The sequence below is a fragment of the Batrachochytrium dendrobatidis genome (assembly GCF_000203795.2).
Source record: "Batrachochytrium dendrobatidis JAM81 unplaced genomic scaffold BATDEscaffold_4, whole genome shotgun sequence".
Taxonomy (NCBI): domain Eukaryota; kingdom Fungi; phylum Chytridiomycota; class Chytridiomycetes; order Rhizophydiales; genus Batrachochytrium; species Batrachochytrium dendrobatidis.
The window spans coordinates 1486931-1508213 of NW_006281102.1; the positions used below are offsets into that span (position 1 = coordinate 1486931).

At 41.3% G+C, this 21283-nt stretch overlaps 8 protein-coding genes across 8 annotated transcripts; 3 read left to right on the forward strand and 5 right to left on the reverse strand.

The window, feature by feature from the left end:
* Nucleotides 1-1534: 1534 nt before the first annotated feature.
* Nucleotides 1535-7619, reverse strand: BATDEDRAFT_34905 (uncharacterized protein; the record flags this gene model as incomplete). Its single annotated transcript, XM_006677972.1, has 10 exons — nucleotides 1535-2554; nucleotides 2664-2907; nucleotides 2994-3321; nucleotides 3712-3909; nucleotides 3988-4385; nucleotides 4487-5086; nucleotides 5201-6514; nucleotides 6631-6829; nucleotides 6969-7302; nucleotides 7451-7619. 10 exons carry the CDS (start codon nucleotides 7617-7619, stop codon nucleotides 1641-1643), a joined length of 4698 nt encoding a protein of 1565 aa, XP_006678035.1. The 3' UTR covers nucleotides 1535-1640.
* A 1687-nt stretch (nucleotides 7620-9306) lies between these two features.
* BATDEDRAFT_24248 (uncharacterized protein) lies at nucleotides 9307-11394 on the forward strand (the record flags this gene model as incomplete). Its single annotated transcript, XM_006677887.1, has 1 exon — nucleotides 9307-11394. One exon carries the CDS (start codon nucleotides 9307-9309, stop codon nucleotides 11392-11394), a length of 2088 nt encoding a protein of 695 aa, XP_006677950.1.
* A 466-nt stretch (nucleotides 11395-11860) lies between these two features.
* BATDEDRAFT_87608 (uncharacterized protein) lies at nucleotides 11861-12698 on the forward strand. Its single transcript, XM_006678116.1, has 5 exons — nucleotides 11861-11929; nucleotides 12014-12054; nucleotides 12187-12256; nucleotides 12350-12476; nucleotides 12566-12698. Exons 1-5 carry the CDS (start codon nucleotides 11875-11877, stop codon nucleotides 12600-12602), a joined length of 330 nt encoding a protein of 109 aa, XP_006678179.1. The 5' UTR covers nucleotides 11861-11874; the 3' UTR covers nucleotides 12603-12698.
* Nucleotides 12699-12844: 146 nt separating this feature from the next.
* On the forward strand, nucleotides 12845-13780 carry BATDEDRAFT_87925 (uncharacterized protein; the record flags this gene model as incomplete). Its single annotated transcript, XM_006678117.1, has 3 exons — nucleotides 12845-12923; nucleotides 13058-13119; nucleotides 13190-13780. The coding sequence occupies 3 exons, from the start codon at nucleotides 12845-12847 to the stop codon at nucleotides 13778-13780; spliced, it is 732 nt and encodes a 243-aa protein (XP_006678180.1).
* A 225-nt stretch (nucleotides 13781-14005) lies between these two features.
* BATDEDRAFT_87639 (uncharacterized protein) lies at nucleotides 14006-15131 on the reverse strand (the record flags this gene model as incomplete). Its single annotated transcript, XM_006678218.1, has 2 exons — nucleotides 14006-14505; nucleotides 14615-15131. 2 exons carry the CDS (start codon nucleotides 15129-15131, stop codon nucleotides 14006-14008), a joined length of 1017 nt encoding a protein of 338 aa, XP_006678281.1.
* Nucleotides 15132-15924: 793 nt separating this feature from the next.
* On the reverse strand, nucleotides 15925-16443 carry BATDEDRAFT_87638 (uncharacterized protein; the record flags this gene model as incomplete). The annotated part of the gene is made up of 1 exon (XM_006678219.1): nucleotides 15925-16443. The coding sequence occupies one exon, from the start codon at nucleotides 16441-16443 to the stop codon at nucleotides 15925-15927; it is 519 nt and encodes a 172-aa protein (XP_006678282.1).
* A 645-nt stretch (nucleotides 16444-17088) lies between these two features.
* Nucleotides 17089-17754, reverse strand: BATDEDRAFT_87637 (uncharacterized protein; the record flags this gene model as incomplete). The annotated part of the gene is made up of 1 exon (XM_006678220.1): nucleotides 17089-17754. One exon carries the CDS (start codon nucleotides 17752-17754, stop codon nucleotides 17089-17091), a length of 666 nt encoding a protein of 221 aa, XP_006678283.1.
* A 620-nt stretch (nucleotides 17755-18374) lies between these two features.
* BATDEDRAFT_36879 (uncharacterized protein) lies at nucleotides 18375-19693 on the reverse strand. Its single transcript, XM_006678018.1, has one exon. It carries the CDS (start codon nucleotides 19462-19464, stop codon nucleotides 18499-18501), a length of 966 nt encoding a protein of 321 aa, XP_006678081.1. The 5' UTR covers nucleotides 19465-19693; the 3' UTR covers nucleotides 18375-18498.
* Between the last annotated feature and the right edge of the window lie 1590 nt (nucleotides 19694-21283).

Here is a 21283-nt window from a genome sequence, read left to right on the forward strand (position 1 = left end):
ATGATGCCAAATGCAGCACAGTATTGCCATTTCCCCAGATCCGACCCATAAACTCGTAAAGAACCTTTCGTGCATCTATTTCATCTGTTACATGAACTACAAAGTCTAAAATCACCATGGCTATTTCTTCGTCTCCCAAGATACATGCTATTTGAATGGCATTGAGGTGTTCCATGCTGAGTGTATTAGAATTCAAGTAGATCGTGGATAATCACGTTTGTATTGGCATGCCAGGGGACAGTCATAACCAGTATTACACAAGGTTAGTCGATGAGCAATGATAATATAAGACGTTAGGATAAATTCATTGCCAGCTCCAAATGATGCAATAAAAATAGAATGGGCAGTGGTGTAGGATGGGCTGTAATCTCATATACTTGAAGATTGTAGATACAACGAGAATATCATGGCATTCACAAACTCCAAGCATGCCAAAACACACCTATATAGAATACTGAATTCTATTTACCAGCATGCATACTCCAATGCAGTTACATACCAGAAAAGTAGAAATAAAAGGATATGGCAAAGCAAGATAGACAATGAACATGTACCTTGGACCTAGAAGCTCATGAGCGTCTTGCATAACCTCTGGATCATGCTTATAAAAGTTGTCTCGATTTGGATAGGAAGTGGTCAGCAGCATCTGCAATACGGCAGTAGAGGACGAATAAAGACTAAACACATTCTTGAGATGGTCTGTATCGCCTTCATTGACAGCAGTAAACACGGCGCGCTCCAATGCCATTGGGTCGTCTAGGCTGACACCCAACATGTCAGACATTGCAGTACTATCCATGGGCTTTGCAGATAATAGTTCGTTGCTATTAAAACTAAGCGAGGTTTCTGACAGAGACTTTTCCTGGTTCTGTTGTAGTTCCATCAAGGAATCCTGCATCTCCTGGTCTGCAAGTGTGGTCATGCTATAGCTATGTATTTGCAAAGCCGTGTTTGACCTGGCAGGCTTACAGACTTGTTTTTTGATATAGATTTGGCTTGGAAGAAAAAGTCGCGTCGTTTTGGCAGTAAATATCTCCGCCATATCATCATGGTATGATTTTGGGTAAATATCAAGCCATCAGTGTTGATTGTATATTTCAGCAACTTGGTGTCTAAAATGATTTTTTCTAGTAGCCCCATTTATTTCTGAAAAAGTTGGTTTGCTAATCTCAAATAAACGTTTGGATCAAATTGAAAAGCAACTGATATTCATCCAAGTGAAAATGATTATTTAGATGAATTTATGTTAAAATAAACTTGAATGCAGGAGCTGACATGACCTACCGACCTTTGTGATACGATTTTGATTTTACTGTCAGTTGGGACTGATATCGCTGGTATGCTACTTGCAAAGGGTCAAGTAGTCAGGCTATATGATCAGCTCTTATCTTCTCAAACATTTGCTTCACGAAACAAAGACGCTAATTGGATAAACTATCGCAAGCTAGATATATTGGGGCCAATTTGAAACTATACAATTATAAAAGTATCAAAGTGGTTTGCATATAATCACTCATTATTAAGAAATCTAAATAGATAACATCATATTTTAAAAGTTTATTTTCAAAAACAACAAGCAAAACCATAAAGGAAAATAAAAATTGAAAGCTAAACATCCCAAGTTACACCAGTAAACAGTATTAGCCAAAAGTAATACTAGAACCACCTCCAGGAGCCTTAAGAACACGGCTGGAAGGACGAGTACCATTCAAATGCTCATTACTCATAGCGTTGGGATCACGACGGCCGCTACGGAAAGCAGCATTGGGCAAAGGCTGATCTTCAAAGGGGTTGGTTGAGCGAGGAATAGAGGCGACAGAAGAGCGAGCAGATTGAGCAGCAGCGTGCTTGACAGTCTCAGGAGTCTCAGATCCAAACGAAAACTGAGACTGGTTAGAGGCAGAGTTGATCTTTCGGCCAGTATGCAGAGTGTTATGGTGGTGGTTAGGCGAGTCGGGCAAAGCATTGACATCCGATCCAAACGAGAATTGAGACTTGTTGGTATCACCATAAACACGACGACCCATGCCATGAGTAGAATTGGTGGCATGACGTTGACCAACAGTGGAGGAGTCATCTCCAAAGGAAAACTGCGATTCATTGGTCTTTCCAGCATAGGCACGACGGCCACCAATGGAGTGGGTAGTCTGACTAGATGCGTTACTGGAGGTCTCTTCAGCAACATCGTCAAGAGAGGACTCTGCAAATTGGCGAACCATGTCTGCATTAGCCTGGGCAGTAGCTTGGGAGGAATAGGCTGAACGAATGGGCTGATCATCTCCAAAAATATTGCTAGAATGACCACCAGACGGTTGCAAAACGCGAGTAGAGGGACGTGCTACGTTCTTGGTTTCTTCAGGGAAAACAGACGACATGGCCGATGAGCGACGAGAAGCAGCATAAGACGACGCAGCAGTGTCTGGCTCCAAGCCAAAGACATCCGATTTTTGGCGATTGTTGCTAGCGCGGATGGGCAGTTCTTCACCTTGAGGATACATGCCTTGAGCAGCCGTACGTCCCTTGACGGGAGTGGCAGGCTTGTTCTCCATGGCATCTTTCAACCACCAATTCAAACATAAATAGTATAAACATGTTCAGACTAAATTAGAAACCAGACAGATTTCACATCCATAAATTGCAATATGCATCTCATGATTAGTTACCACGCTGAGCGTTAGAAAGTCCAGCAGAAGTTTCAACTCTCAAAAGAACATTGGAGTCAAGAATAGAGTCTTGAAGACTGTTAACAATAGATCCGTCAAGGACAGGAAGCTGCACCTCGGATGCATTAGCCTTGCAGTACAGAGATCTGGGCAGGACACCAGCCTGGCGCAATACAGAGGCTTGGTCCCAGTAAACTCTCTTGGAGACAATCTTTCCAGTCTCGTCAAAGGAGAGAATAGTCACCTTGATATAATCCCGTTCGAGTCGTATCAGTAGTCATTAGAAACCATAATGGATTTTTCTCAAAGTGTTCATCAGCCAATAGTTACCATGGGGAAAACAATCTGCTTTTTGGTTGGGCGAACACCAGGAAGCAGCCAGTCAATAGGGTCCGTGTGGATCAACCGCACAATGGACTCTTCAACGACAGACTGGTCACCAACCATACGGGATAGGATCTGCTCGTTCTCGATGATATGAGACTGTCGGCCAACATTTTTGACAAACTCCTCAATGGCTCGCTTGCCCTGTGCACCTGCAGCAGTAGGAACATACAGAATCGAAGCGCCATCTGCAAAGTGCATTCCGACTTGTTGAGAAACAGAAGATGATGGGCGGGAAAGAGACGACTTGTGGGCTTCTAGTACAGACAGCATTCTGTATAAATGCAAGTAATAGAAATAAAATGAGTTGGATATGAGCAAATGCTACGACATTAAAGGGTCGCATTGCTAGCAATATTAGCACCAGCCAGCAACAAATGCTACTATCCAGTCCACTTTTAAATATACTATCGCAATAAAAGTAGCAGTGCATATGCTTATATTGATATTCATCAAGATACCCGCTCAAGGAACTGGATCCACACCCAACAGCAGTAATACCTACAACGTCCGACAAACTTACAATAACTAAATCTTCTAAATTCGGACAATCTGTTTATAAAATCATTTATACTCGATGCAACCGTGTCTTCAGGTGTACAGCATTATCATGGCTTATTATTAGATTTCGATACTATCTGAATCTTGTTGATTGGCTCTTCACAGTTCGATCGGCTTCTCCACTGGTTTGCGATAGTGGCGTATCTGTGTTCCTGGCTCCTGCGGCTTGAATGGTGCATGTGCTCCATACGGTTTAGGAATAGGTAATGTTCCCAGTCCCGTTGCATCGGGAATATATGCATTGGGTCGTGGCTCTGCCATGGTTCGCACTTTGCCATACATATAAAAATCATCGTCGTCCCTAAATTGTCTTCTCATGTTAGTATCCGAGTTTATAAATTTCACCGTCATCTCATGATCGCTATAATACTAAACTTACACATCAACAAGCCGGCCCACTTGCTCGCGTAGATTACGTTCCTTGATCGCTCTTTGTTTACTTTCTTTGCGCATTCGAGTCTTTTCCATTCGTATAAAATCTCGCTCAATCTGCTCAGTAGGAATATCTCCCTTTTCTAGTCTCATCACTGCTTCCTCAACCAATGCTTCCTTTTCGCTTTTTTCTTGATACAGATTCATTGCGTGGGATTGGTACATGGCCAGCTCGGATACTTTTGACATCATAGTGCGTGTAACATGTTTAATGCGCTTGGTTAGATCGTTGAGCTTGCGTGTCACTTGATAAGTCTCTTGTTTGCCATCGAGAGTCTGTTTTTTGAGCCGATTAGTAAGTGTTGCTATTTCTTCCATAATCAAGTCTTTCTCCAACAGTTTTTCCTATTCATGGTGACATTTCAATTTGCAGTAAAAAATTAACAAACTGCAAATTCAAGTGCATTTTGACCTATCAATCTAAAAAATTCCAAAAATACAAATACCTCTCTGGTTGCAAGCATGTCTTCTAGCCGCTCAATCTTTTTCAGTAGTTCTATGGGTGTTGGATCGGCCCCGTTTAAATTTCTACATCGTTTAGGATCATCTGGATTCTCCATTTCCCGAGACAAATCTATTACATATTTCCTCAGCTTATCTCTTTCCCTTTCTAGCTTTTCAATCTCAATTTGATACACCCCTACAAGAGGCTCGTCCCTTTTTAGCAGATCAATCTTGCGTTTCAGCTCAGTAGCAATTAATGCCAATTTTCTAATCTCGTCCTCTCGCTCGCGCAAACCCAGCTCGCCTTTACTCATTATTTCAACTTGGACATTCAGACGCTCATATATGATACAGAGCTCGTCGTTGCGGTCAAGGAGGTGGACACCTACCATATTGCGCTCTTTTATGAGCTGTTCGTAGCGCAATTTTATGGCAAGCATTTCTTGCTCAGCGCTGTTGATATGAGTATTGAGAGATTCGAGTGAAGCCAGATGCTGATCGATCTGATCACGGCGATCACGGTATTGCATCATGAGTTTATTGGCTTCATTTTTGAGTGAATCTCGACCTGCGTATGCTGCACTGTTTTCCTGTTTCCTTTTCTATAGGTTATTTTACCAGTATACAACCTTTATAGTCAGTCAAAAGTACTTGCATAGATATTAGAAATAACTGGTGCCTCTGTCAAAGACCAAGAAAAAATACTGACTACTTACCGACAACTCACGATCTTTGTTATAAATTTCGTGTCGTAAAATCTCAATCTCGTTGGATAAAATTTTAATCTTTTCCTTCATTTCTGCGGCTCGCTGAGTTGACGACTGGATATGATTCAAATATTTGTTGCGCTCATTCTTGACCAGCTCGTACAGAGCTCCAAAATCTTTTAACCTGCCAGCAGCTTCAATTGCTCGTTTTGACGCATCCATGATGCTGATTTCTTTAGCAGCTGTATCTCCCTTGATAGCCCGGGTTTTAGCTTGAATACGAACCACTTCACGTGCGCGAATGTCTTTTTCCATCTTAATCTCATCAACAGCACGGACGGCAGCCAAGTACTCGTTACTAGCAGACTCCAATTCACTCTCAAGTCGTTTGTTTGCAGCTACCTGCTCTTGTAATTCCTCCATTTCATTTGTTTCTACTTTTTCTTGCATGAGAAAATCATACGTTGCAACATCAATAAGTTTGCGTAGTCGGGTGTTTTCCTTATGGTAGAATTTCTCGTCTGCTTTTGCAAATTCGAGCTGACGTCGGTAATCTTCTGCTTGCTTGCGTATCGATGGAGTCGACATTTTGATGTTATTCACTGTAGTTTCGAGTCGACGATGCAGTTTAAGCTGTGTGTCTTTTTCTCGAATCACTCTTAATACGGTATCGTGCTCACGTTTGATATCATGGATAGTTTTTTTTGCACTTAAATCCAATCGCACTCGTTCAGCCTTTTGAAAAGTTAGCTGCTCTTTTGCCAGCTCATGTTCTTTAAAAATATCATCCACTTGACGCTCCATTGCATGTATCAGCCCTCGGCGTTCCTCATAATCAGCAGCTTGGCCCATCCGCATATTTTCTAAATCATGCTTTTTTTTTGCTAGCCGTTCCAGTTCTTTGTCCAACTGGGAAGTCAATGTCAATTGCTTTGAATTCTCTCCTCCTAAACTCTGGATTGCGTCTTTCAGCACATCCACTTGCTTTTGGATCTTCAAAGGTGTTTCAGTTGCTTTAGCCAATGAAATGACAAACTTTTCCCTTTCTTTTTCGAGCCGATCACGCTCAATTGCAACTACTTCATATGTGGATTGCTTTTCTTCCATGTCTTTTTGGAGGTTTTCGACTTGATGGCGGCGTTGATGTATATCCATTTTCAAATCTTTTGTTGCAGTAATAAGTTGGGGTTCTAGCATGTCGGCCTTGTGGCGACGAATTTCTTCTATATCATGAACTAAATCCTGTTTTTGTTTGGATAGTTCATCCGTTTCTTTTTGCAGCTTTGACTCGCGCTCAAAAGCTAAATCCACTTCATTCTGTGCCTAATTACTCGAGTGATGGTTGGCATATTGTTATCATCAATATTGCATTGTTATAGTATTATACAATGAACTGAAAGCTTTCAATACTTGGTTTTAGTCATTCTGACTCTACTTACTTTAAGAAGCTCACGCTTGAGTTCACCAATTTCGGCATTGCCGGAAAACTGTTTGGATACAGCTCGATCCCGTTCAAGCTTCTGCATGGTGACTTCCTTTACACTTGCTTTGAGTTTTTTAGCAATATTCTTTTCATACTCGTTGAATCGGATCAAGAAACCATGCATGCGCAAGAAACTCTGCTTGAAATGCTCAATCCTGAATTTTAAACATGGTCGGGTATATTAGCATGTGCTACCATGGCTTTGTAAATTGATTCAACCAAAAAACTAAGCATCCAGGATCGTGATAGTACAAGCATGATGAAAATTGGTCAGCAAATACTAAATCGACTTACTGGGATTCTTGTACCTCCTTTTTTCCTTTTAGGGCCTCCAAGGACTTGTAGGCGGGAGAAGTTTCAATATTAAACAGTCCGCTGAGATAGTACTGGTCTTCCTCGTGGTCTTCAGTGTTTGACTCTCGAGATATAAGAGTGGTTTTGTTTCCTGGGGTTCCCTGGACGGATACACTACCCAATTTGGATGATTGAATCAGTTTTGATTGCAACGCGATATCATCGCTGGCTGTGTTGGTGACGGATGGGGAGGGTATATCTGTCAATGTGGTGGATATTTCTGTTGTGGATGCTATCCCTGTTTGTTCAATATGGGATGGTCCATCAGTCCCATCTACGCTTTTCCAGTCACAATAAAAATTACATTATGTATTCAATCTTTAGCTTATTATTTTTTGACTGGAATATAAAGTTGCTCAACTAGATATACAGCATAACTTGTGTGGCCAAAAACCCAAATAGATGCATGCTTAGTCTTGTACTTGCCTTGTGTATGAGACATGATGATTTAGCCCGTATCCAGAATGTCTTGTAGCAATAACGTGTATTATAGCTGGTGGCAAAAGAAATGAGAATGGAGAGATGGAAAATAAAATGAGAAATTGTCAGCGCCATCAGTGTGTTTTTTGCAAATATCGGTGGATTGTTCATCTGTTGATTTGAATGGCACGAGCATACATTGCTCGTATCTCCTTACCACGACGACAATCTGATTTGTCGTCACGGTCAGTTTGCTAACCGGCTTGCCGCTCCTCTCGATTCAATATACGACATCGCTCATTTGGTTTAGCGGCAGCTGCTTGCTGATCTTGGTGCTGTTTTGACAGGCGTCAAAGTTTCACATGGTATAGTATGTATATTAACTTAAAACTGTTATTTCCAAAATGCTGCAACAACAGCTTGCTTGATGCTGTCTGAATACTATCAAAATATGATGAGATTGGGTTGTTGGAATATAAATAAATGGAAGTTTCTGCGTTTTCACTCCCTTTGTCGCTTAATGAATCGTTATTGACATTATGGATAGGCAAAACCATAAAATACATATTCTATTAGAGTTGAGACGATATCAAGGTTTAACAATACACGAGAGTCTGCTGGTAACTATAAAACGATCAAAATTTAACGCCATTAATAAAGATGACGATGCAGTTGTGGAACAGACAATTCATTGGGTGAATCGAGAGAGGTGGATAGTCCCAAAAACAATCCATCCTGTTTCTCGCTCAAAGATCGAGCTCCAACAAGCGCAAGCAAAAACCATCAGCATTTAGATGTTGATGGGTGCCGTGTACGCTTGGTTGCAACACTGCATTATGCACGAGCCTGGACTGTATGCGAAGCCTCCCATCTCTCATTCTGATGGCGACGCGAACTTGCAGCCTATAGACGCGAATCTATCCCGAAGCCCCTTCCCCAGACTCCAAAGGGCACTGTGAATTGATAGTGAGAGTTGCAGAGGCAACAAATAGCCCAACCATACAAAAAAGTGGTTGAATGAAATCGGTATACTTTTTAAATGATACACATTGCAAATGGTTGACAATCTTTCATTTATCTTTCCGCTCTCATCTCTTTTGTCAATAGCTGAAAAGGAATATGGTAGAATCAGCATCTGCAACAATTTCCCTGTGTGTATACTTGTAAGATTATACAGTGCAGCCACGTGCGATAATCCAAGACTAGATGACCCAAATACAGCTTTTTAGAAGCAATCCGCCATCCAAATCAATATCTTCGCTTGAATTCGTCTAGAAAACCCGGGTGTGGCACAAGGAACTTGGTTCCAAAGCATTTACATGCTTCAGAATAGATTCTGAGACATGGAGCTTGAACATTAGAATGGATCTACAGCCTGAATCAATTGAGTTTAGGCTTGAAATTGCTTTGAATTTACTAGATTGGTGGCTATTGCAATGGACTTGTAGATGATCTTTGCTTTGAAGACGAGTGTATTATTCGCACAGTAAAGCAGAATATAATGAGTGGATATGTCCAAGCATGACAACAAGAACGAGTAAAACAAACTGATAGCCGCTAGCATAGAAATTATCCGTATGGTAACAGCCAATAATGAACCAGAGCATGGGGCATCTCAAGTGTGGATATACTGTAATACTCTCATGTGCTAACAGCACATTGCGGTTAGATAAAGGCTCGAGTTGCAGAACGTTAGAGGTTCATCAGAGGCTGAAACTCCGCTCCTACGTTTCATATTCCCATCTCCTTTTCATAAGCTATCCTCTATCTGTTATATAATCACCCATTAGGAATGTCAGGCCAGATATTACATTCAAGGCTATCTTGGAATCCATTTTCAACCCAAGACTCTCAGATCATGAACAACGACAACTGTGATCATGATGATCATGTGAATGTCATGACCAAAGCCATGCGTCGAGTTAGTATGGCATTACTTCCCAGCTGGCCATCTCAACCAGATCTATCAGATCTGGTCGATGGTCAAGATGAACCTGCGAATGAAGGCGCTCCGTCAGTAATAGACGTACATCCTGCACGCCATCGATCTTTCAACACGACGGTCGTTGATCACCAACAACATCTGCAAAGCAAGTCGTTGAAGGAGAGCAACAAGGTCAGTCTATTGTCAATAGATGAGGACTTTGGACCAAGCATAGCCAGCAGCATCAACAATTCTCTTGGCTATCGTGGACACTATAGGAGCAGCACTGTAGATACTCAGCTCAAGTATGACAATGGCATGGGATTTGGGACCAAACCCCAACGACACCTGTCCATTAGTACAAATAATAGCTGCAATATCTATGCTGCTCAGTCGTCTCCCAAAACCATCAACGATGGCAAGCAAAAATCATGGAAAGCTAGATTGACATCTAAACTACGTAATGGGCTCGGAAAACATGATGATGATTCGGAGAATCATCAAGAGCAGATAACACAGCTATCACCCATCCATCCCTGTCGTCACGGTGTTCATATTGTAAATCCTGCCACTTCGTTTAACCAGAGTACCTATTCAGAAGCAGGTGTTGTCGCAGCTAACAATATCATTTGTCGATCCACGAGTACGGGTGGTAATCGACTTAAAATTCAATCCATGCACATAGGGCCAGACCAACTGTTGTCTAAAATGAATGCTAGACAAGACCCAATTATCAGTAGCGAAATACATCCCAAACCACTGCTCTCTGAATCTGCCCATTCCGATCCTAGTAAATCCAGCCGAGTATTCGTCAAAGGCTCGCACAAGTCTAAACGTGTCTTGTATTGGCTCAAAAAACTGCCAGTCTTCCAGTCCAAGCAGTCAGCTCATGAAGAGTCTGCTAGTTTACCCATGCATAGACTTAATGTGCCTGCCGCGATCAATTGTTCAAAAGATATATCACATCTCTCTCACGATCCTCCCCTTTCGGCTCCGCATGAATCTTCCTCTGCATCAATCATCACTCTAAACTCTGGCCATCAAGCCATTGATCGTCCTCGTGCAAGCGAATCCGATATTACTCGCACATCTAGTCATTTTGCCATGTCCACTCCTTTGCCGCCTGCAAAGAAGCTCAATTCTTCCATGATGGCAGCACCGATTTTTCAGCAGGATAATGCGTCTACTTGGAGCACTCCCGCCTTTTGTCGTCAAGATGCACCTTTTGCTCACACTCCCGATCGCAGTATTGCCAAGCAACCCGATACTATGCTTGCATTCAAGCAATCAAGGGAAAGAAAGGCAAGCGAATCTATCATGCTGCAGTCCTGGAATCCAGCACAAACATCCATGCCTTTTCAACATGTCCGTGGTAAAACCATGATGGACTTGACTGATTCGACGCGCGCATCGTCATTTGCAACCCAGCAGCAAGTATCAAGCCTGCATTCGCTTATGCACCAGCCTACTGCTACTACTAGCCGGTTCTCTACATCACTTAACCATCGTCAATCGGAATTGGTTCATCACAGATTGCAAGACATATATACCTCTGAACAGAGTTTTGATATTCCCCAAGAATGGAATACACCTACTGACTCTGTTATCTCCCTTCCCTCGCCAGCTGATTTGCCGATTGTAACAGCCCAATCTAGTATATCCAGCATTTTACATGTCGATTTCAAGTCTGACTCGTCAATCCAACCACAGTATCATACTTATCTACCTTCACCACCAAAAATCGATACGTTTGTGCTTCCCAAAAGCACCCTCCTATCCCCGCTTCATATCAATGTGCTTAGTATGCATCAAAAAGAGGAAAAAGAGGACATGTTTGACTCTGTTGCATTTGGTAAGCTTCACTCATCCACTCTATCTGATGCATTTGGCCCAAAGGATTCTCCCACGTCAGATTCAAAACATTCAACAATTTCACCATCAATACCCTCTGCTAGCTTTGCTGTTGGACAGCTCGATACATTGATTCGTTGTATCGGTCAAGAGATAAATTACTATGATTAAACTTGTCTTGAACTGCTACACTTTTTGCTGCTGTTGATCGAGATATACCACCATGTTGTTTTGATGTTCAAAATTCATCTGAAAATTGAAACCATACATCAAAATAAAACATTGATTGCATATTATCCAGCGTATTTTATGTGTAAAAACAGCATTGGGCTCTAATGTTATAAACTCTTGTTGCATCTTAAATCATACATTTGCAATCTAGTTCAAGAAACCAATCTCGGGAATACAACTATATATGCCAAACACCACAAACAAAACCGATCGACTAAAAAGTTCAACTGACATTGGTCATGAAACTGGCTGTTTATTATACACTTTGACACGAATATGACTGTAAATAGCAATGCATTTGGATGAATCCAATTTGAGATCTGAGTGGAAATCAGACATTCTTGTTGGATTAAAGTTGTAAATATTTTACTCAAACTCAATCTCAATTCTATCAACACTGAGAACTCTAATCCCAACACCATGGCATCAGCAGCAAGCCAATCATGGGCATCCAGGTTTCTCAACCACCCTGCAGGTACTATGAAGACCATCATCCAGCAATGCACTCTTATGATTTTTGGCTAACGACAACTTTGGTTAAACTTGAATGACAATCTAGGACCCAAGACTATTCACTTTTGGGCTCCTGCTATGAAATGGGTACAGCTTGACCTATCTTGGCCATGATAATGAGTTATATCATATGGACAGACTGTTATTTGTATACTGTTGTAGCGTCGTGACGTTATTCTGTTACTGACTCTGCTGATGCATATCTGTTGTATCTCATAGGGTCTTGTTATTGCAGGTCTTGGTGACCTCCAACGGCCAGCAGACAAGCTCAGCTTGACACAGACCACTGGTAATGCTATCATCTCCATTGCTATTACATCCACTTCAAATACCAGTTGCTAACAACAACATTTTTCACCTTTGTATCTGCGCTATTGTTTAGCTCTTGCGGCTACTGGCATTATCTGGTCCAGGTACTCTCTAGTTATTATCCCAAAGAACTACAATCTGTTTTCAGTAAATGTTTTTGTTGGAGCGATTGGATGTTATCAATTATTCCGGATCTGGCAGTACGTATTTTTGTTGGATCCATCACATTATGAAAAAGGTTGAATATCATTTAATAAAGCTGCTAACTTTACACTACTTTGAATTTCAGATACAATCAAGGACTCAAGGCTGCTGGATCTACGTAGCTTTTGGCGTTTAAGGCATCCAGAATAATGCCTTGCTGTTAATTCAGAGTTTAACAAATAAACATTTTGATCATGAGCGCATGATTGTCGGAGCAATCATGATTTATTTATTATTAGCTATTTGTTATTTGTTATTTAAAAGGCATATCCAATATGAGCCATATCTATGCAGTCGAAATGCAGTGTCGAGACAACACTAGATTGAGTCGAAATAGTTTTTTGTACAAAAATTGTATCTCGAAATGCAGAAACGAAGAGGATTCAAGCCAGATATCCAGGATGAGGACACTCTGCGACCAGAAGATATCTTGGACGAACAGGGTAAGCTGTGTCACTGCTTTGACTTATTCTATACTGGCTTCAAGTCAGTATAAGTGATTTACACTCGACTGAGCAGCGTATGCCAACAGCTCATCTGGAATGATTCTTGTATGGATACACCTTTTTATCAATAGCTCAAGAAACAGTCATTGAAAAGTTTAAGGAGGAAGATGACCAACGAAACTACATATTCAAGGTATTTAAAGATGTGTCTGCAGACACAGTATTAATACACATTGCATGCATCCCAAGTGTTGGCTAACTAGGCCAATTCCTTTGCTCAATGCGTTTTAGATTATGTTTACTCTGCTTGCTTGGTCATTTACAGCAGTGTAGGTCCCATATTGCAGTATCTAGTCATCTCGATCAACACATACAATTATGTCCAGTTGCTAATGAGCGTTTGCATATCTAGATACATGGTATTTGCATTCAACAAGGCAAATCCAGACAGCCCAACATTTGCTACAGAATCCTACTTTGAATCTGAAATTATATTCCCACGGATGTATCAATCCTGCATATGGGTATCATTGATGGTCACACTTTTATCACCAGTGTTTCTTTATGCACCGTCAACTTTTAATCCAGGAGTGATTCCCACAAGGGATCAGCCTGTATCTATGTGGACCGTGGCGTTTTACATTCATCTCATGGTGTCCATTATCCCTTTGGCAGCAATGGTAAGCCTGCATGGCCCCCACGTGAAAGTGATCATGACCCAGGCAGAATACGTTTTGTGGGGATTACCAGTCATCAACGTTTTGGTGATGGGATATATTGCAAGGGAAATGGTTCGTGTGCATTCAGAGATTGACGAGTTGAATGACAAGAAATATGTTCTCAAGGGTGCTTGAACAGCATATCTCAAAATGGATGTATTGGCTTGATTAGACCTTTGTGAACATCCTATGATGGTCGTTGTGTTTTGAGAAACTGACATGTCAATTTCCAGTAGAAAAGTGCAAACATTGAAGCATTGTTCATTGCAAGATAAATATAGAAAAGTTTATTTTACGTGAATACAGCTATAAATACCAATTGCATTTCTTTTTTTTTAAAACCATCAAACTCTAAACAAGTCACTGACGACTCCAACCCGTGTTCGAAGGTGTATTGCCACCACTACTCGACACCTGCAACCCATACTGTTGTTGGGAGGAAGAAATTATATTACTGTTGGGATTAGCGGTGTACAACTGCCCATATGAATCCTGTCTAGCAACTCCCGATCCATTCCCAAAATGCTGATTAACTGGTGCATGCTGCTGCTGGTTGGGTGTACTGTACTGTTGTTGCTGGACCATGGACAGGATTTGTGCTCTACGGTTAAAGTCATCAGCATTGGATTGAAACGATGCAGCAGAAATTTCAAATGTCATGGTAAGGCATCGTATCCAATCAACATAGTCAGTAGAAGTTTTGCAAACAAAGCGAAGATCAGCTCTAGCCAGATGCAGGACAAATGTGCATGCAGAATTGAGAGCAACTTCGTCAGAGATGGCACGAACTTCATCGAAATGAATAAATACTGGCGAATCTGCTCTGGACTCGGATGGAAGAATGACTAGAAGCGGGGTTGCTAAAGCAATAAGAATTGATTGTGAATATACAGGGTCGATACAGGAAAATATAGCTCTTGAAATAAATAGGGTTTATAGGCTTATCAATAATTGAATATATATTCATACCTTTGACGGCAGCAAATGCCACATTGCCTAGCCAAGGAATAGAGCGAGCATCGACAGGTTTGGCAGGATCAGACACAAATAGCAGCTCATAAACTGACTGAATGTCTTGTATAGAGATGGGAGCGCACAATACCATGTATTTGTCCGAGCTGATAAGACCTTTTTTCAGACCAACCACGGATCGCTTGATCAGAAATGTTGAATTTGTCGGAGGCATGTAGCCAGAAGAAGGAACAGAAAGTGGCCCAGAGATGTGGTGGAAAGCGAGATCTGATGATTGCCTATGTTGTAAAGGAGTGGTATTAGCAGCCGCAGAATGGGCCGTGGCATGAGTGGAGTAAGGGAGATGGTACTGCTGGTAGTGGATGGTTGGTTGCTGTAGTGCACCCGCCGGTATACTTGATAATGGTACACTTTCATTTGCACTTGCGGGTGGGCTGGGCAGTATAGTTATTGATGAGGGTGAATGGGTAGTCTCATTGTTCGTATAGACAGTCTTACCAGAAGCACTCTGCATAGTTTATATCGATAAGTTGAAGGGCAATCAAGTCCAACCTACTCGTTATATATGAATTTTGTACATGGGATTAGCAGCTGCCAGAGCCTGTAATAGTTGGCGACGCGTTTCGATCCGTCAATTTCATGCAACTTGTCCAGTTAAACCCTTGAAAATGGATATTCAAGGGTTTAGTTCAGACTGTCAGCATCCATACACACTCATTTAAGCTCTATCAAACTAAACCATCGTTTTAACTGTCAGGCGCTTTGCAATAGGTTTCAGATAATTGGCACAAGGTCAATTTGATAATACCCTGAGCTAATTTGTAGCATTCTGGATTGCCAAGCCACCTATATCACATCTGGTACAAAAGGCATGAAAACAGAGAAAATGAGAAATTGTCAGCGCCATCAGTGTGTTTTTTGCAAATATCGGTGGATTGTTCATCTGTTGATTTGAATGGCACGAGCATACATTGCTCGTATCTCCTTACCACGACGACAATCTGATTTGTCGACACGGTCAGTTTGCTAACCGGCTTGCCGCTCCTCTCGATTCAATATACGACATCGCTCATTTGGTTTAGCGGCAACTGCTTACTGATCTTGGTGCTGTTTTGACAGGCGCCAAAGTTTCACATGGTATAGTATGTATATTAACTTAAAACTGTTATTTCCAAAATGCTGCAACAACAGCTTGCTTGATGCTGTCTGAATACTATCAAAATATGATGGTTGCTGGCAATCTCTCATTTTATTTTCTCCTCATCTCTTGTCTTCAGCCATGAAGTCAAAATCAACGCTTTGTATCACTATAATGACGATAGGTTTTTCGAATGAGCGACAACCTGCTCCTTCAATCCGTCCAAAATATCCAATTGTCCTTGAATAAGCCGCACTGCTTCCCGCCTTTTAGCTCGCAATTCAGTCTCGTTGGACTCACATTCTACTCCGTCGATTTTTAGTAGGCACTGCAAGAGTGATTCGCTAATACGCGCATATTCATCGTGCAACTGCTTTGGTGTGAGTGTGTTGGATGAGCTTTTGTCATGTAAAAGAAAATCATCTGCATGTTTCTTGTAAGCACCAAAAAGGGGCTGGATTATAGTCTGTGTGTACTCAATCTGATCATTAAGCAATTTAAAGAGTCGCTCCTCTCGAGGAAGCTCAGGCTCTTTAGGCAGCACAGGATGAGTCGGCGGCGGTATCCTTGGAGATGTGGTTGTTGTAGATGGGCCCCAATTCTGCTTTGGTCGCTTATCAACAAGCATCATGACTTTAGATCCAGTCCCAAGACCGTAAAATGAGAGTGGTGCATCCATATCCAACATCACGACTGTAAAATCAATTGATAAATTGATGGCATATTTCAAAAAGCAGTATAAAGTAGTGATGAGTTAAAATAATGATAAAAAGTTAGTCTAATCTCTGTTATAAACCTATTATAACCCATGCATCAAGTAGACATAGGATACAGTTGTATTCACGTAAAATGAAACACTAGATATGCTAAAGTGTATAGTAAACAGCCAGTTTACTGAAACATGCTGTCCTCTGAACTCCTTGACAAAGTTTACTGATCTTTCTCTTGATAACTGACATGGAAACAACAGTTATACTTTCGAGATGTGCAATCCCTGCTCTTGGACTAGAGCACAAACGTATCTGAGGGCGTTAGGATACAAAGTACAATTCTATTGACAACACCAAAACAGTGGAACCCAATATATGGATTGCAATACACGAATCTAGCCATCGTACAATGTATGGCTATGCAAAATGAGAATAATCCCAGTTCAAAACTACAGTTTGTGAACATCCTATGATGGTCGTTGTGTTTTGAGAAACTGACATGTCAATTTCCAGTAGGAAATGCAAACATTAAAGCACTGTCTATTCCGAAGCAGAATAGACATTGCAAGATAGTATTCCATTTTACGTGAATATACAAGATAAATAGATAGATTAAATGAACATCACTCAAGATCCGCACCCCATGAACCAGAATCTTCCCCTATTGTTCTGCTGCTGCCGTCTTCTCTACTATTGCTACTTCCTGAATCACCACTCCCTGATCCATCCAATCGATCTAAAAATCCAGTGACCGCATTCGACCCCTGCTCAACAAGATCCATAAACTTGCCCCATGCAGAAACTGCAACGCTGGAGCTATCCCTATCACCGCTGCTTTTTTTTCTGGGCAATGGATGCTGAGATTGTTTATGGTTTGAATGTTTCGATGCTGAACTGATTCTGTCAGGAATGGTGAACGAACTCTGCTCGCTCGATTGGTTACGCAAAGGTGATGATGAGTAGAATGTACTAGAGTATTCAGCTGAAGTCCGAGTATGAGGAGTCCTAGAAGCAGCAGCAGACGACTTGGAAGGGGAAGACCGAGTCCCTATAGGGCTATGGCGGTTTGAATCAGTAGGAGGATATCGACGACTTGGAGGATGACGAGATCTCTCACCACCAGATGACAACAGCTTGATGTTTTCTGCAGGCACTCTGGATTGTTGCGACAGCTGGTCAATTAGTTGTCTTAAAGTCACTGCATCTGCCCATTCATCGCCCAGCCGTGTGTACTCTGAATCAAAAGATGTTTGGAACTTGCGGCCTTGAAATGTGACTGTTAGGGACATGGTTTATCTTGTGTATTCACGTAAATGGAACTTTATCTTGCAGTCACTATTTTGCTTCCAAATAACCAATATTTAAATGCTCGTTTGCTTTCCTACCAATTGACTGCTCCAATAAACGCAACGCCCATTATATGACGCTCACAAGCAATCTTGGCAAGAATAAAGGCCGAGTTGCGCAGATTGAAATATACATTGGAACAAATTATACTCAATAGCACTACAATCTTTATTCAGTCAATAGACGCACACAACATGTTTAACCCATATGCTCTATGCAATCTGATAGGCTTGTGCTGCCAAATTCAACTCATACTCATTCAGTCACTGCAATAATTGATACTACCACACTTTACATGTAGCTTATTAAACAATATATAACCCGATACCATGACAAGCAACCACGATCTGGTGTCTATGCAACTCGAAACAGTGTCAATCAAATCTAATCCATCAACTCTGACAACACTTTAACCCAGTCAAAACACTCAACATTCACTGCTACATCTCAACGTTGATCAAGTGTTGGATGTATGGCCCAGCGGTATTGCAATGATCGATACTAACACTCCAACTGAAACCAGCATATAAAAAACACTCGATTGATTAGACATGGAAATATTGTAAATTGTATCTAATGTAGTGAATTCATTTGAAAATTAAAATACTATGATGGACAAATAGACAGTATAGTTGCAACATGCACACTAGAGTCGGTAGACTTCAAGTGATAATGCAGATCTGACATTACAACACATCGGTGACTAGTGAAATAATGGCAGTGGTCAATACAGCCAAAGCAAGATGTGCGTTTATATCACCAAGTATGCTCAATGAACTGGATACTAGTCCTGCACCAGTGTGTGGCATTGGTGCAGTTTCACCATTTGTACCAAGTTGTGATGTGGACAATGGCATGTGTTGAGTCGATGCTGATGCCGACATTGAACTGGAAGACTGTTTAAGAGTCTGCGTTAAAACAGGCGATTGGACTGTTGTTTGATCAGAAGCGTGAGTAAGACTAGAAGAGACTACTGACTGCGACGATGGCAACTCGGCTGGTTGTTGAGGGATCTGTGAGTGTGTTGGCTTGCGAGTGGTGGAATCTGGACTTGATTCAGGTTCAGGTTTAGGTGCTGGCTCAGGTTCAGGTTTGGGTGTTGGTTCAGGATCTGAGTTGGGAGTTGGAGTTGGATGAGGTTTACCAGAAGACCCAACTGGAGGAAGCAAATATGCAGGCAGCAGATTACGCTGTCCAGGAGTGCATTCTTCTGGAGATCCAAAACATGTGCCGCTGCAGTAACTCTGCGAGGTAATTCTCCACGAACAAGTCTGTGGGTCCAACGCATTGGCACCTGGAAAGGCATTTTGGAAACTAGTGTGCGACACATCCAAACCAGGCGCTCCTTTTTGGTCTACAGCCAACACGAACATTGATGGTCCGCCTGCTGCATTTCGGAATTCAAGACACTGTGCACACATGCTTGAACCAAGTCCATTTACTGCCACGATACGCTGAATGTTGAGTGCCGAGTATCGAATACCGCACCATCCAGGTGCATTATCATATGCTGTTGCACCAAGTCGCGCAAGATCTTCTTCGTATGGATGATATGTACACGGACCAGTAGACCATCCGTCAGACTGAGCAGACACGCTGGAAATCAACAAAACAGTAGCAACAAACGACAGTGCACGATTAATAAAATGCATGAGTAATGGATTATGCTGGTGTAAATGTATAAATGTTCTAGTTGCAGAATATGTATTCGAGTATAATAAATAAATGGGTTTGCTATTTGGCAGTAATTGGGAGTCGGAGTATTTTGTGCCTGAAACGAGGGAAGCAGGCCGTTCTTTTATCACAATTTTGTTACAAATTTGTTACTGATACATAGTGGCACTTGGATTGTTTCGTGGCAGGGATTGCACAATGCCAGAGTAAAACCGACCCTTTGTGTAACAAGCAAGCCATCAATCAGTAATTATTGCATTATTGCGATTTATTTCGGTCTGTTTTGTTGGCAACCCCTGAAATTCGCTGATTAATTACAACTAAAAAAATAAGTGATCTGATTATTTAGGATCAACAATGTGAAATCTTGTCCCAATAAAAAATAAGACAAAACTACAAGCCAGTCCGAGCTTGAACCCCAACAGTCTACAAAATACCCTGCTATATACTGACCCTTCATAACCTAGCGGAGTTGTGCAATAATTGGGGTGTTGCAATTGTCTAGTCATCGCCAGCCAATCATACTCGACAATAGCGACTGCCACCCCAAAATAAAGCGACTGTTCACAATTATATGCACAGCCATCAAATGCATTCGCTATAAAGTGATGTGCAGCTACAAGCTTGGATAGTAATAAGAGTGTCAACCACGGCGTCCATTTAGCCAACCCTTATTTTGATCATATTGTGTAAATAGTGTGATATTGATACAGTCCAAAGTCTGATTGGTTGATCTTTACGCTTTTGTCGCAGTCACCATATTTGCATGGCTTAATTGTATCAGACATTATCCAAACTATTGGTGCTTTGATAAACTAGCAAATCTACAGTGGTATTTTTAGTCAATATATGACAAAGCGTGGCTTGATTCGACTACTCTACTTGATGCCGCTTGTAATATAATGCCAGTATATTTATTTTATATACATTGATCCAGTTAAAATACATACCATTATTTCACTTGTCGCATTAATACTACGACTCGGATAAACCCAACTGTTGGTATTGAAAATGGTCAACAATCAGACATTGGTATTCTTAAATGCATGTGATGGCCAATGTGGGGCCGTTACAGTATTTGGTTTGCCGAATATTACATTATTTGGAAACGACAAATATCGGTTAAAATGCAATTTAGCTCAACTATTCGAGTCTTGAGCTCATGGACACCCAGTCCCCTTGTACCTGCATCATTATTGACCGAGTTGATTGCATATACACTACATTTGTACAAGACTTTATGAAACAGCATCGCTTTTGGACTACTACATGGGTTTTGGTTAATCTGGATGCTTATAACAGTTGATGCGTATGATATGCTTAAAAGTCACTACAGTCAAAGAGATACAGCAATGACCATGCTATTGCATGATAATCGACATTTGTTATGGACGAGACCTGAAAATCGGAAAAAATGCTTATCGACCGTCATTGTAGGGACTATGATGTGCATGTATCAGAGGTGTTGCTGTGTAGCATACTGTATTATAGCACCGAGTTTCGACTACAACGGTGCTTTCGGCTTCAGCCATCTCGGCTTTAAAGCATGCCATTTTGATTCATCCGCTATATTACATGCCTTATTGCTGTTTACTTGCAATAGTATGATGCTGATGTATTGTAATAGAATACATCATTGAGTTATCATTCCCAGTTCAAAGTGTTTGATTTACTGTCAAATGAAATCGGATGATGTTCAGATAGTTGTAGAATAATCACTGTCAGGGCTACACAGTGTTCAAGCCATTTATTTGAATTATTGAGTGGTTTCATTCGATTAAACTCAATCTATGGTTG

What these genes read in the sequence shown, in the direction of transcription:
- BATDEDRAFT_87608 (XM_006678116.1), top strand. Translation starts at nt 11,875, where the DNA reads ATGGCATCAGCAGCAAGCCAATCATGGGCATCCAGGTTTCTCAACCAC. An exon ending in CAGCTTGACACAGACCACTG is followed by an intron (nt 12,257 to 12,349) that starts GTAATGCTATCA and finishes GCTATTGTTTAG; the next exon opens with CTCTTGCGGCTACTGGCATT. An exon ending in CAATTATTCCGGATCTGGCA is followed by an intron (nt 12,477 to 12,565) that starts GTACGTATTTTT and finishes TTTGAATTTCAG; the next exon opens with ATACAATCAAGGACTCAAGG.
- BATDEDRAFT_36879 (XM_006678018.1), bottom strand. Translation starts at nt 19,464, where the DNA reads ATGCATTTTATTAATCGTGCACTGTCGTTTGTTGCTACTGTTTTGTTG.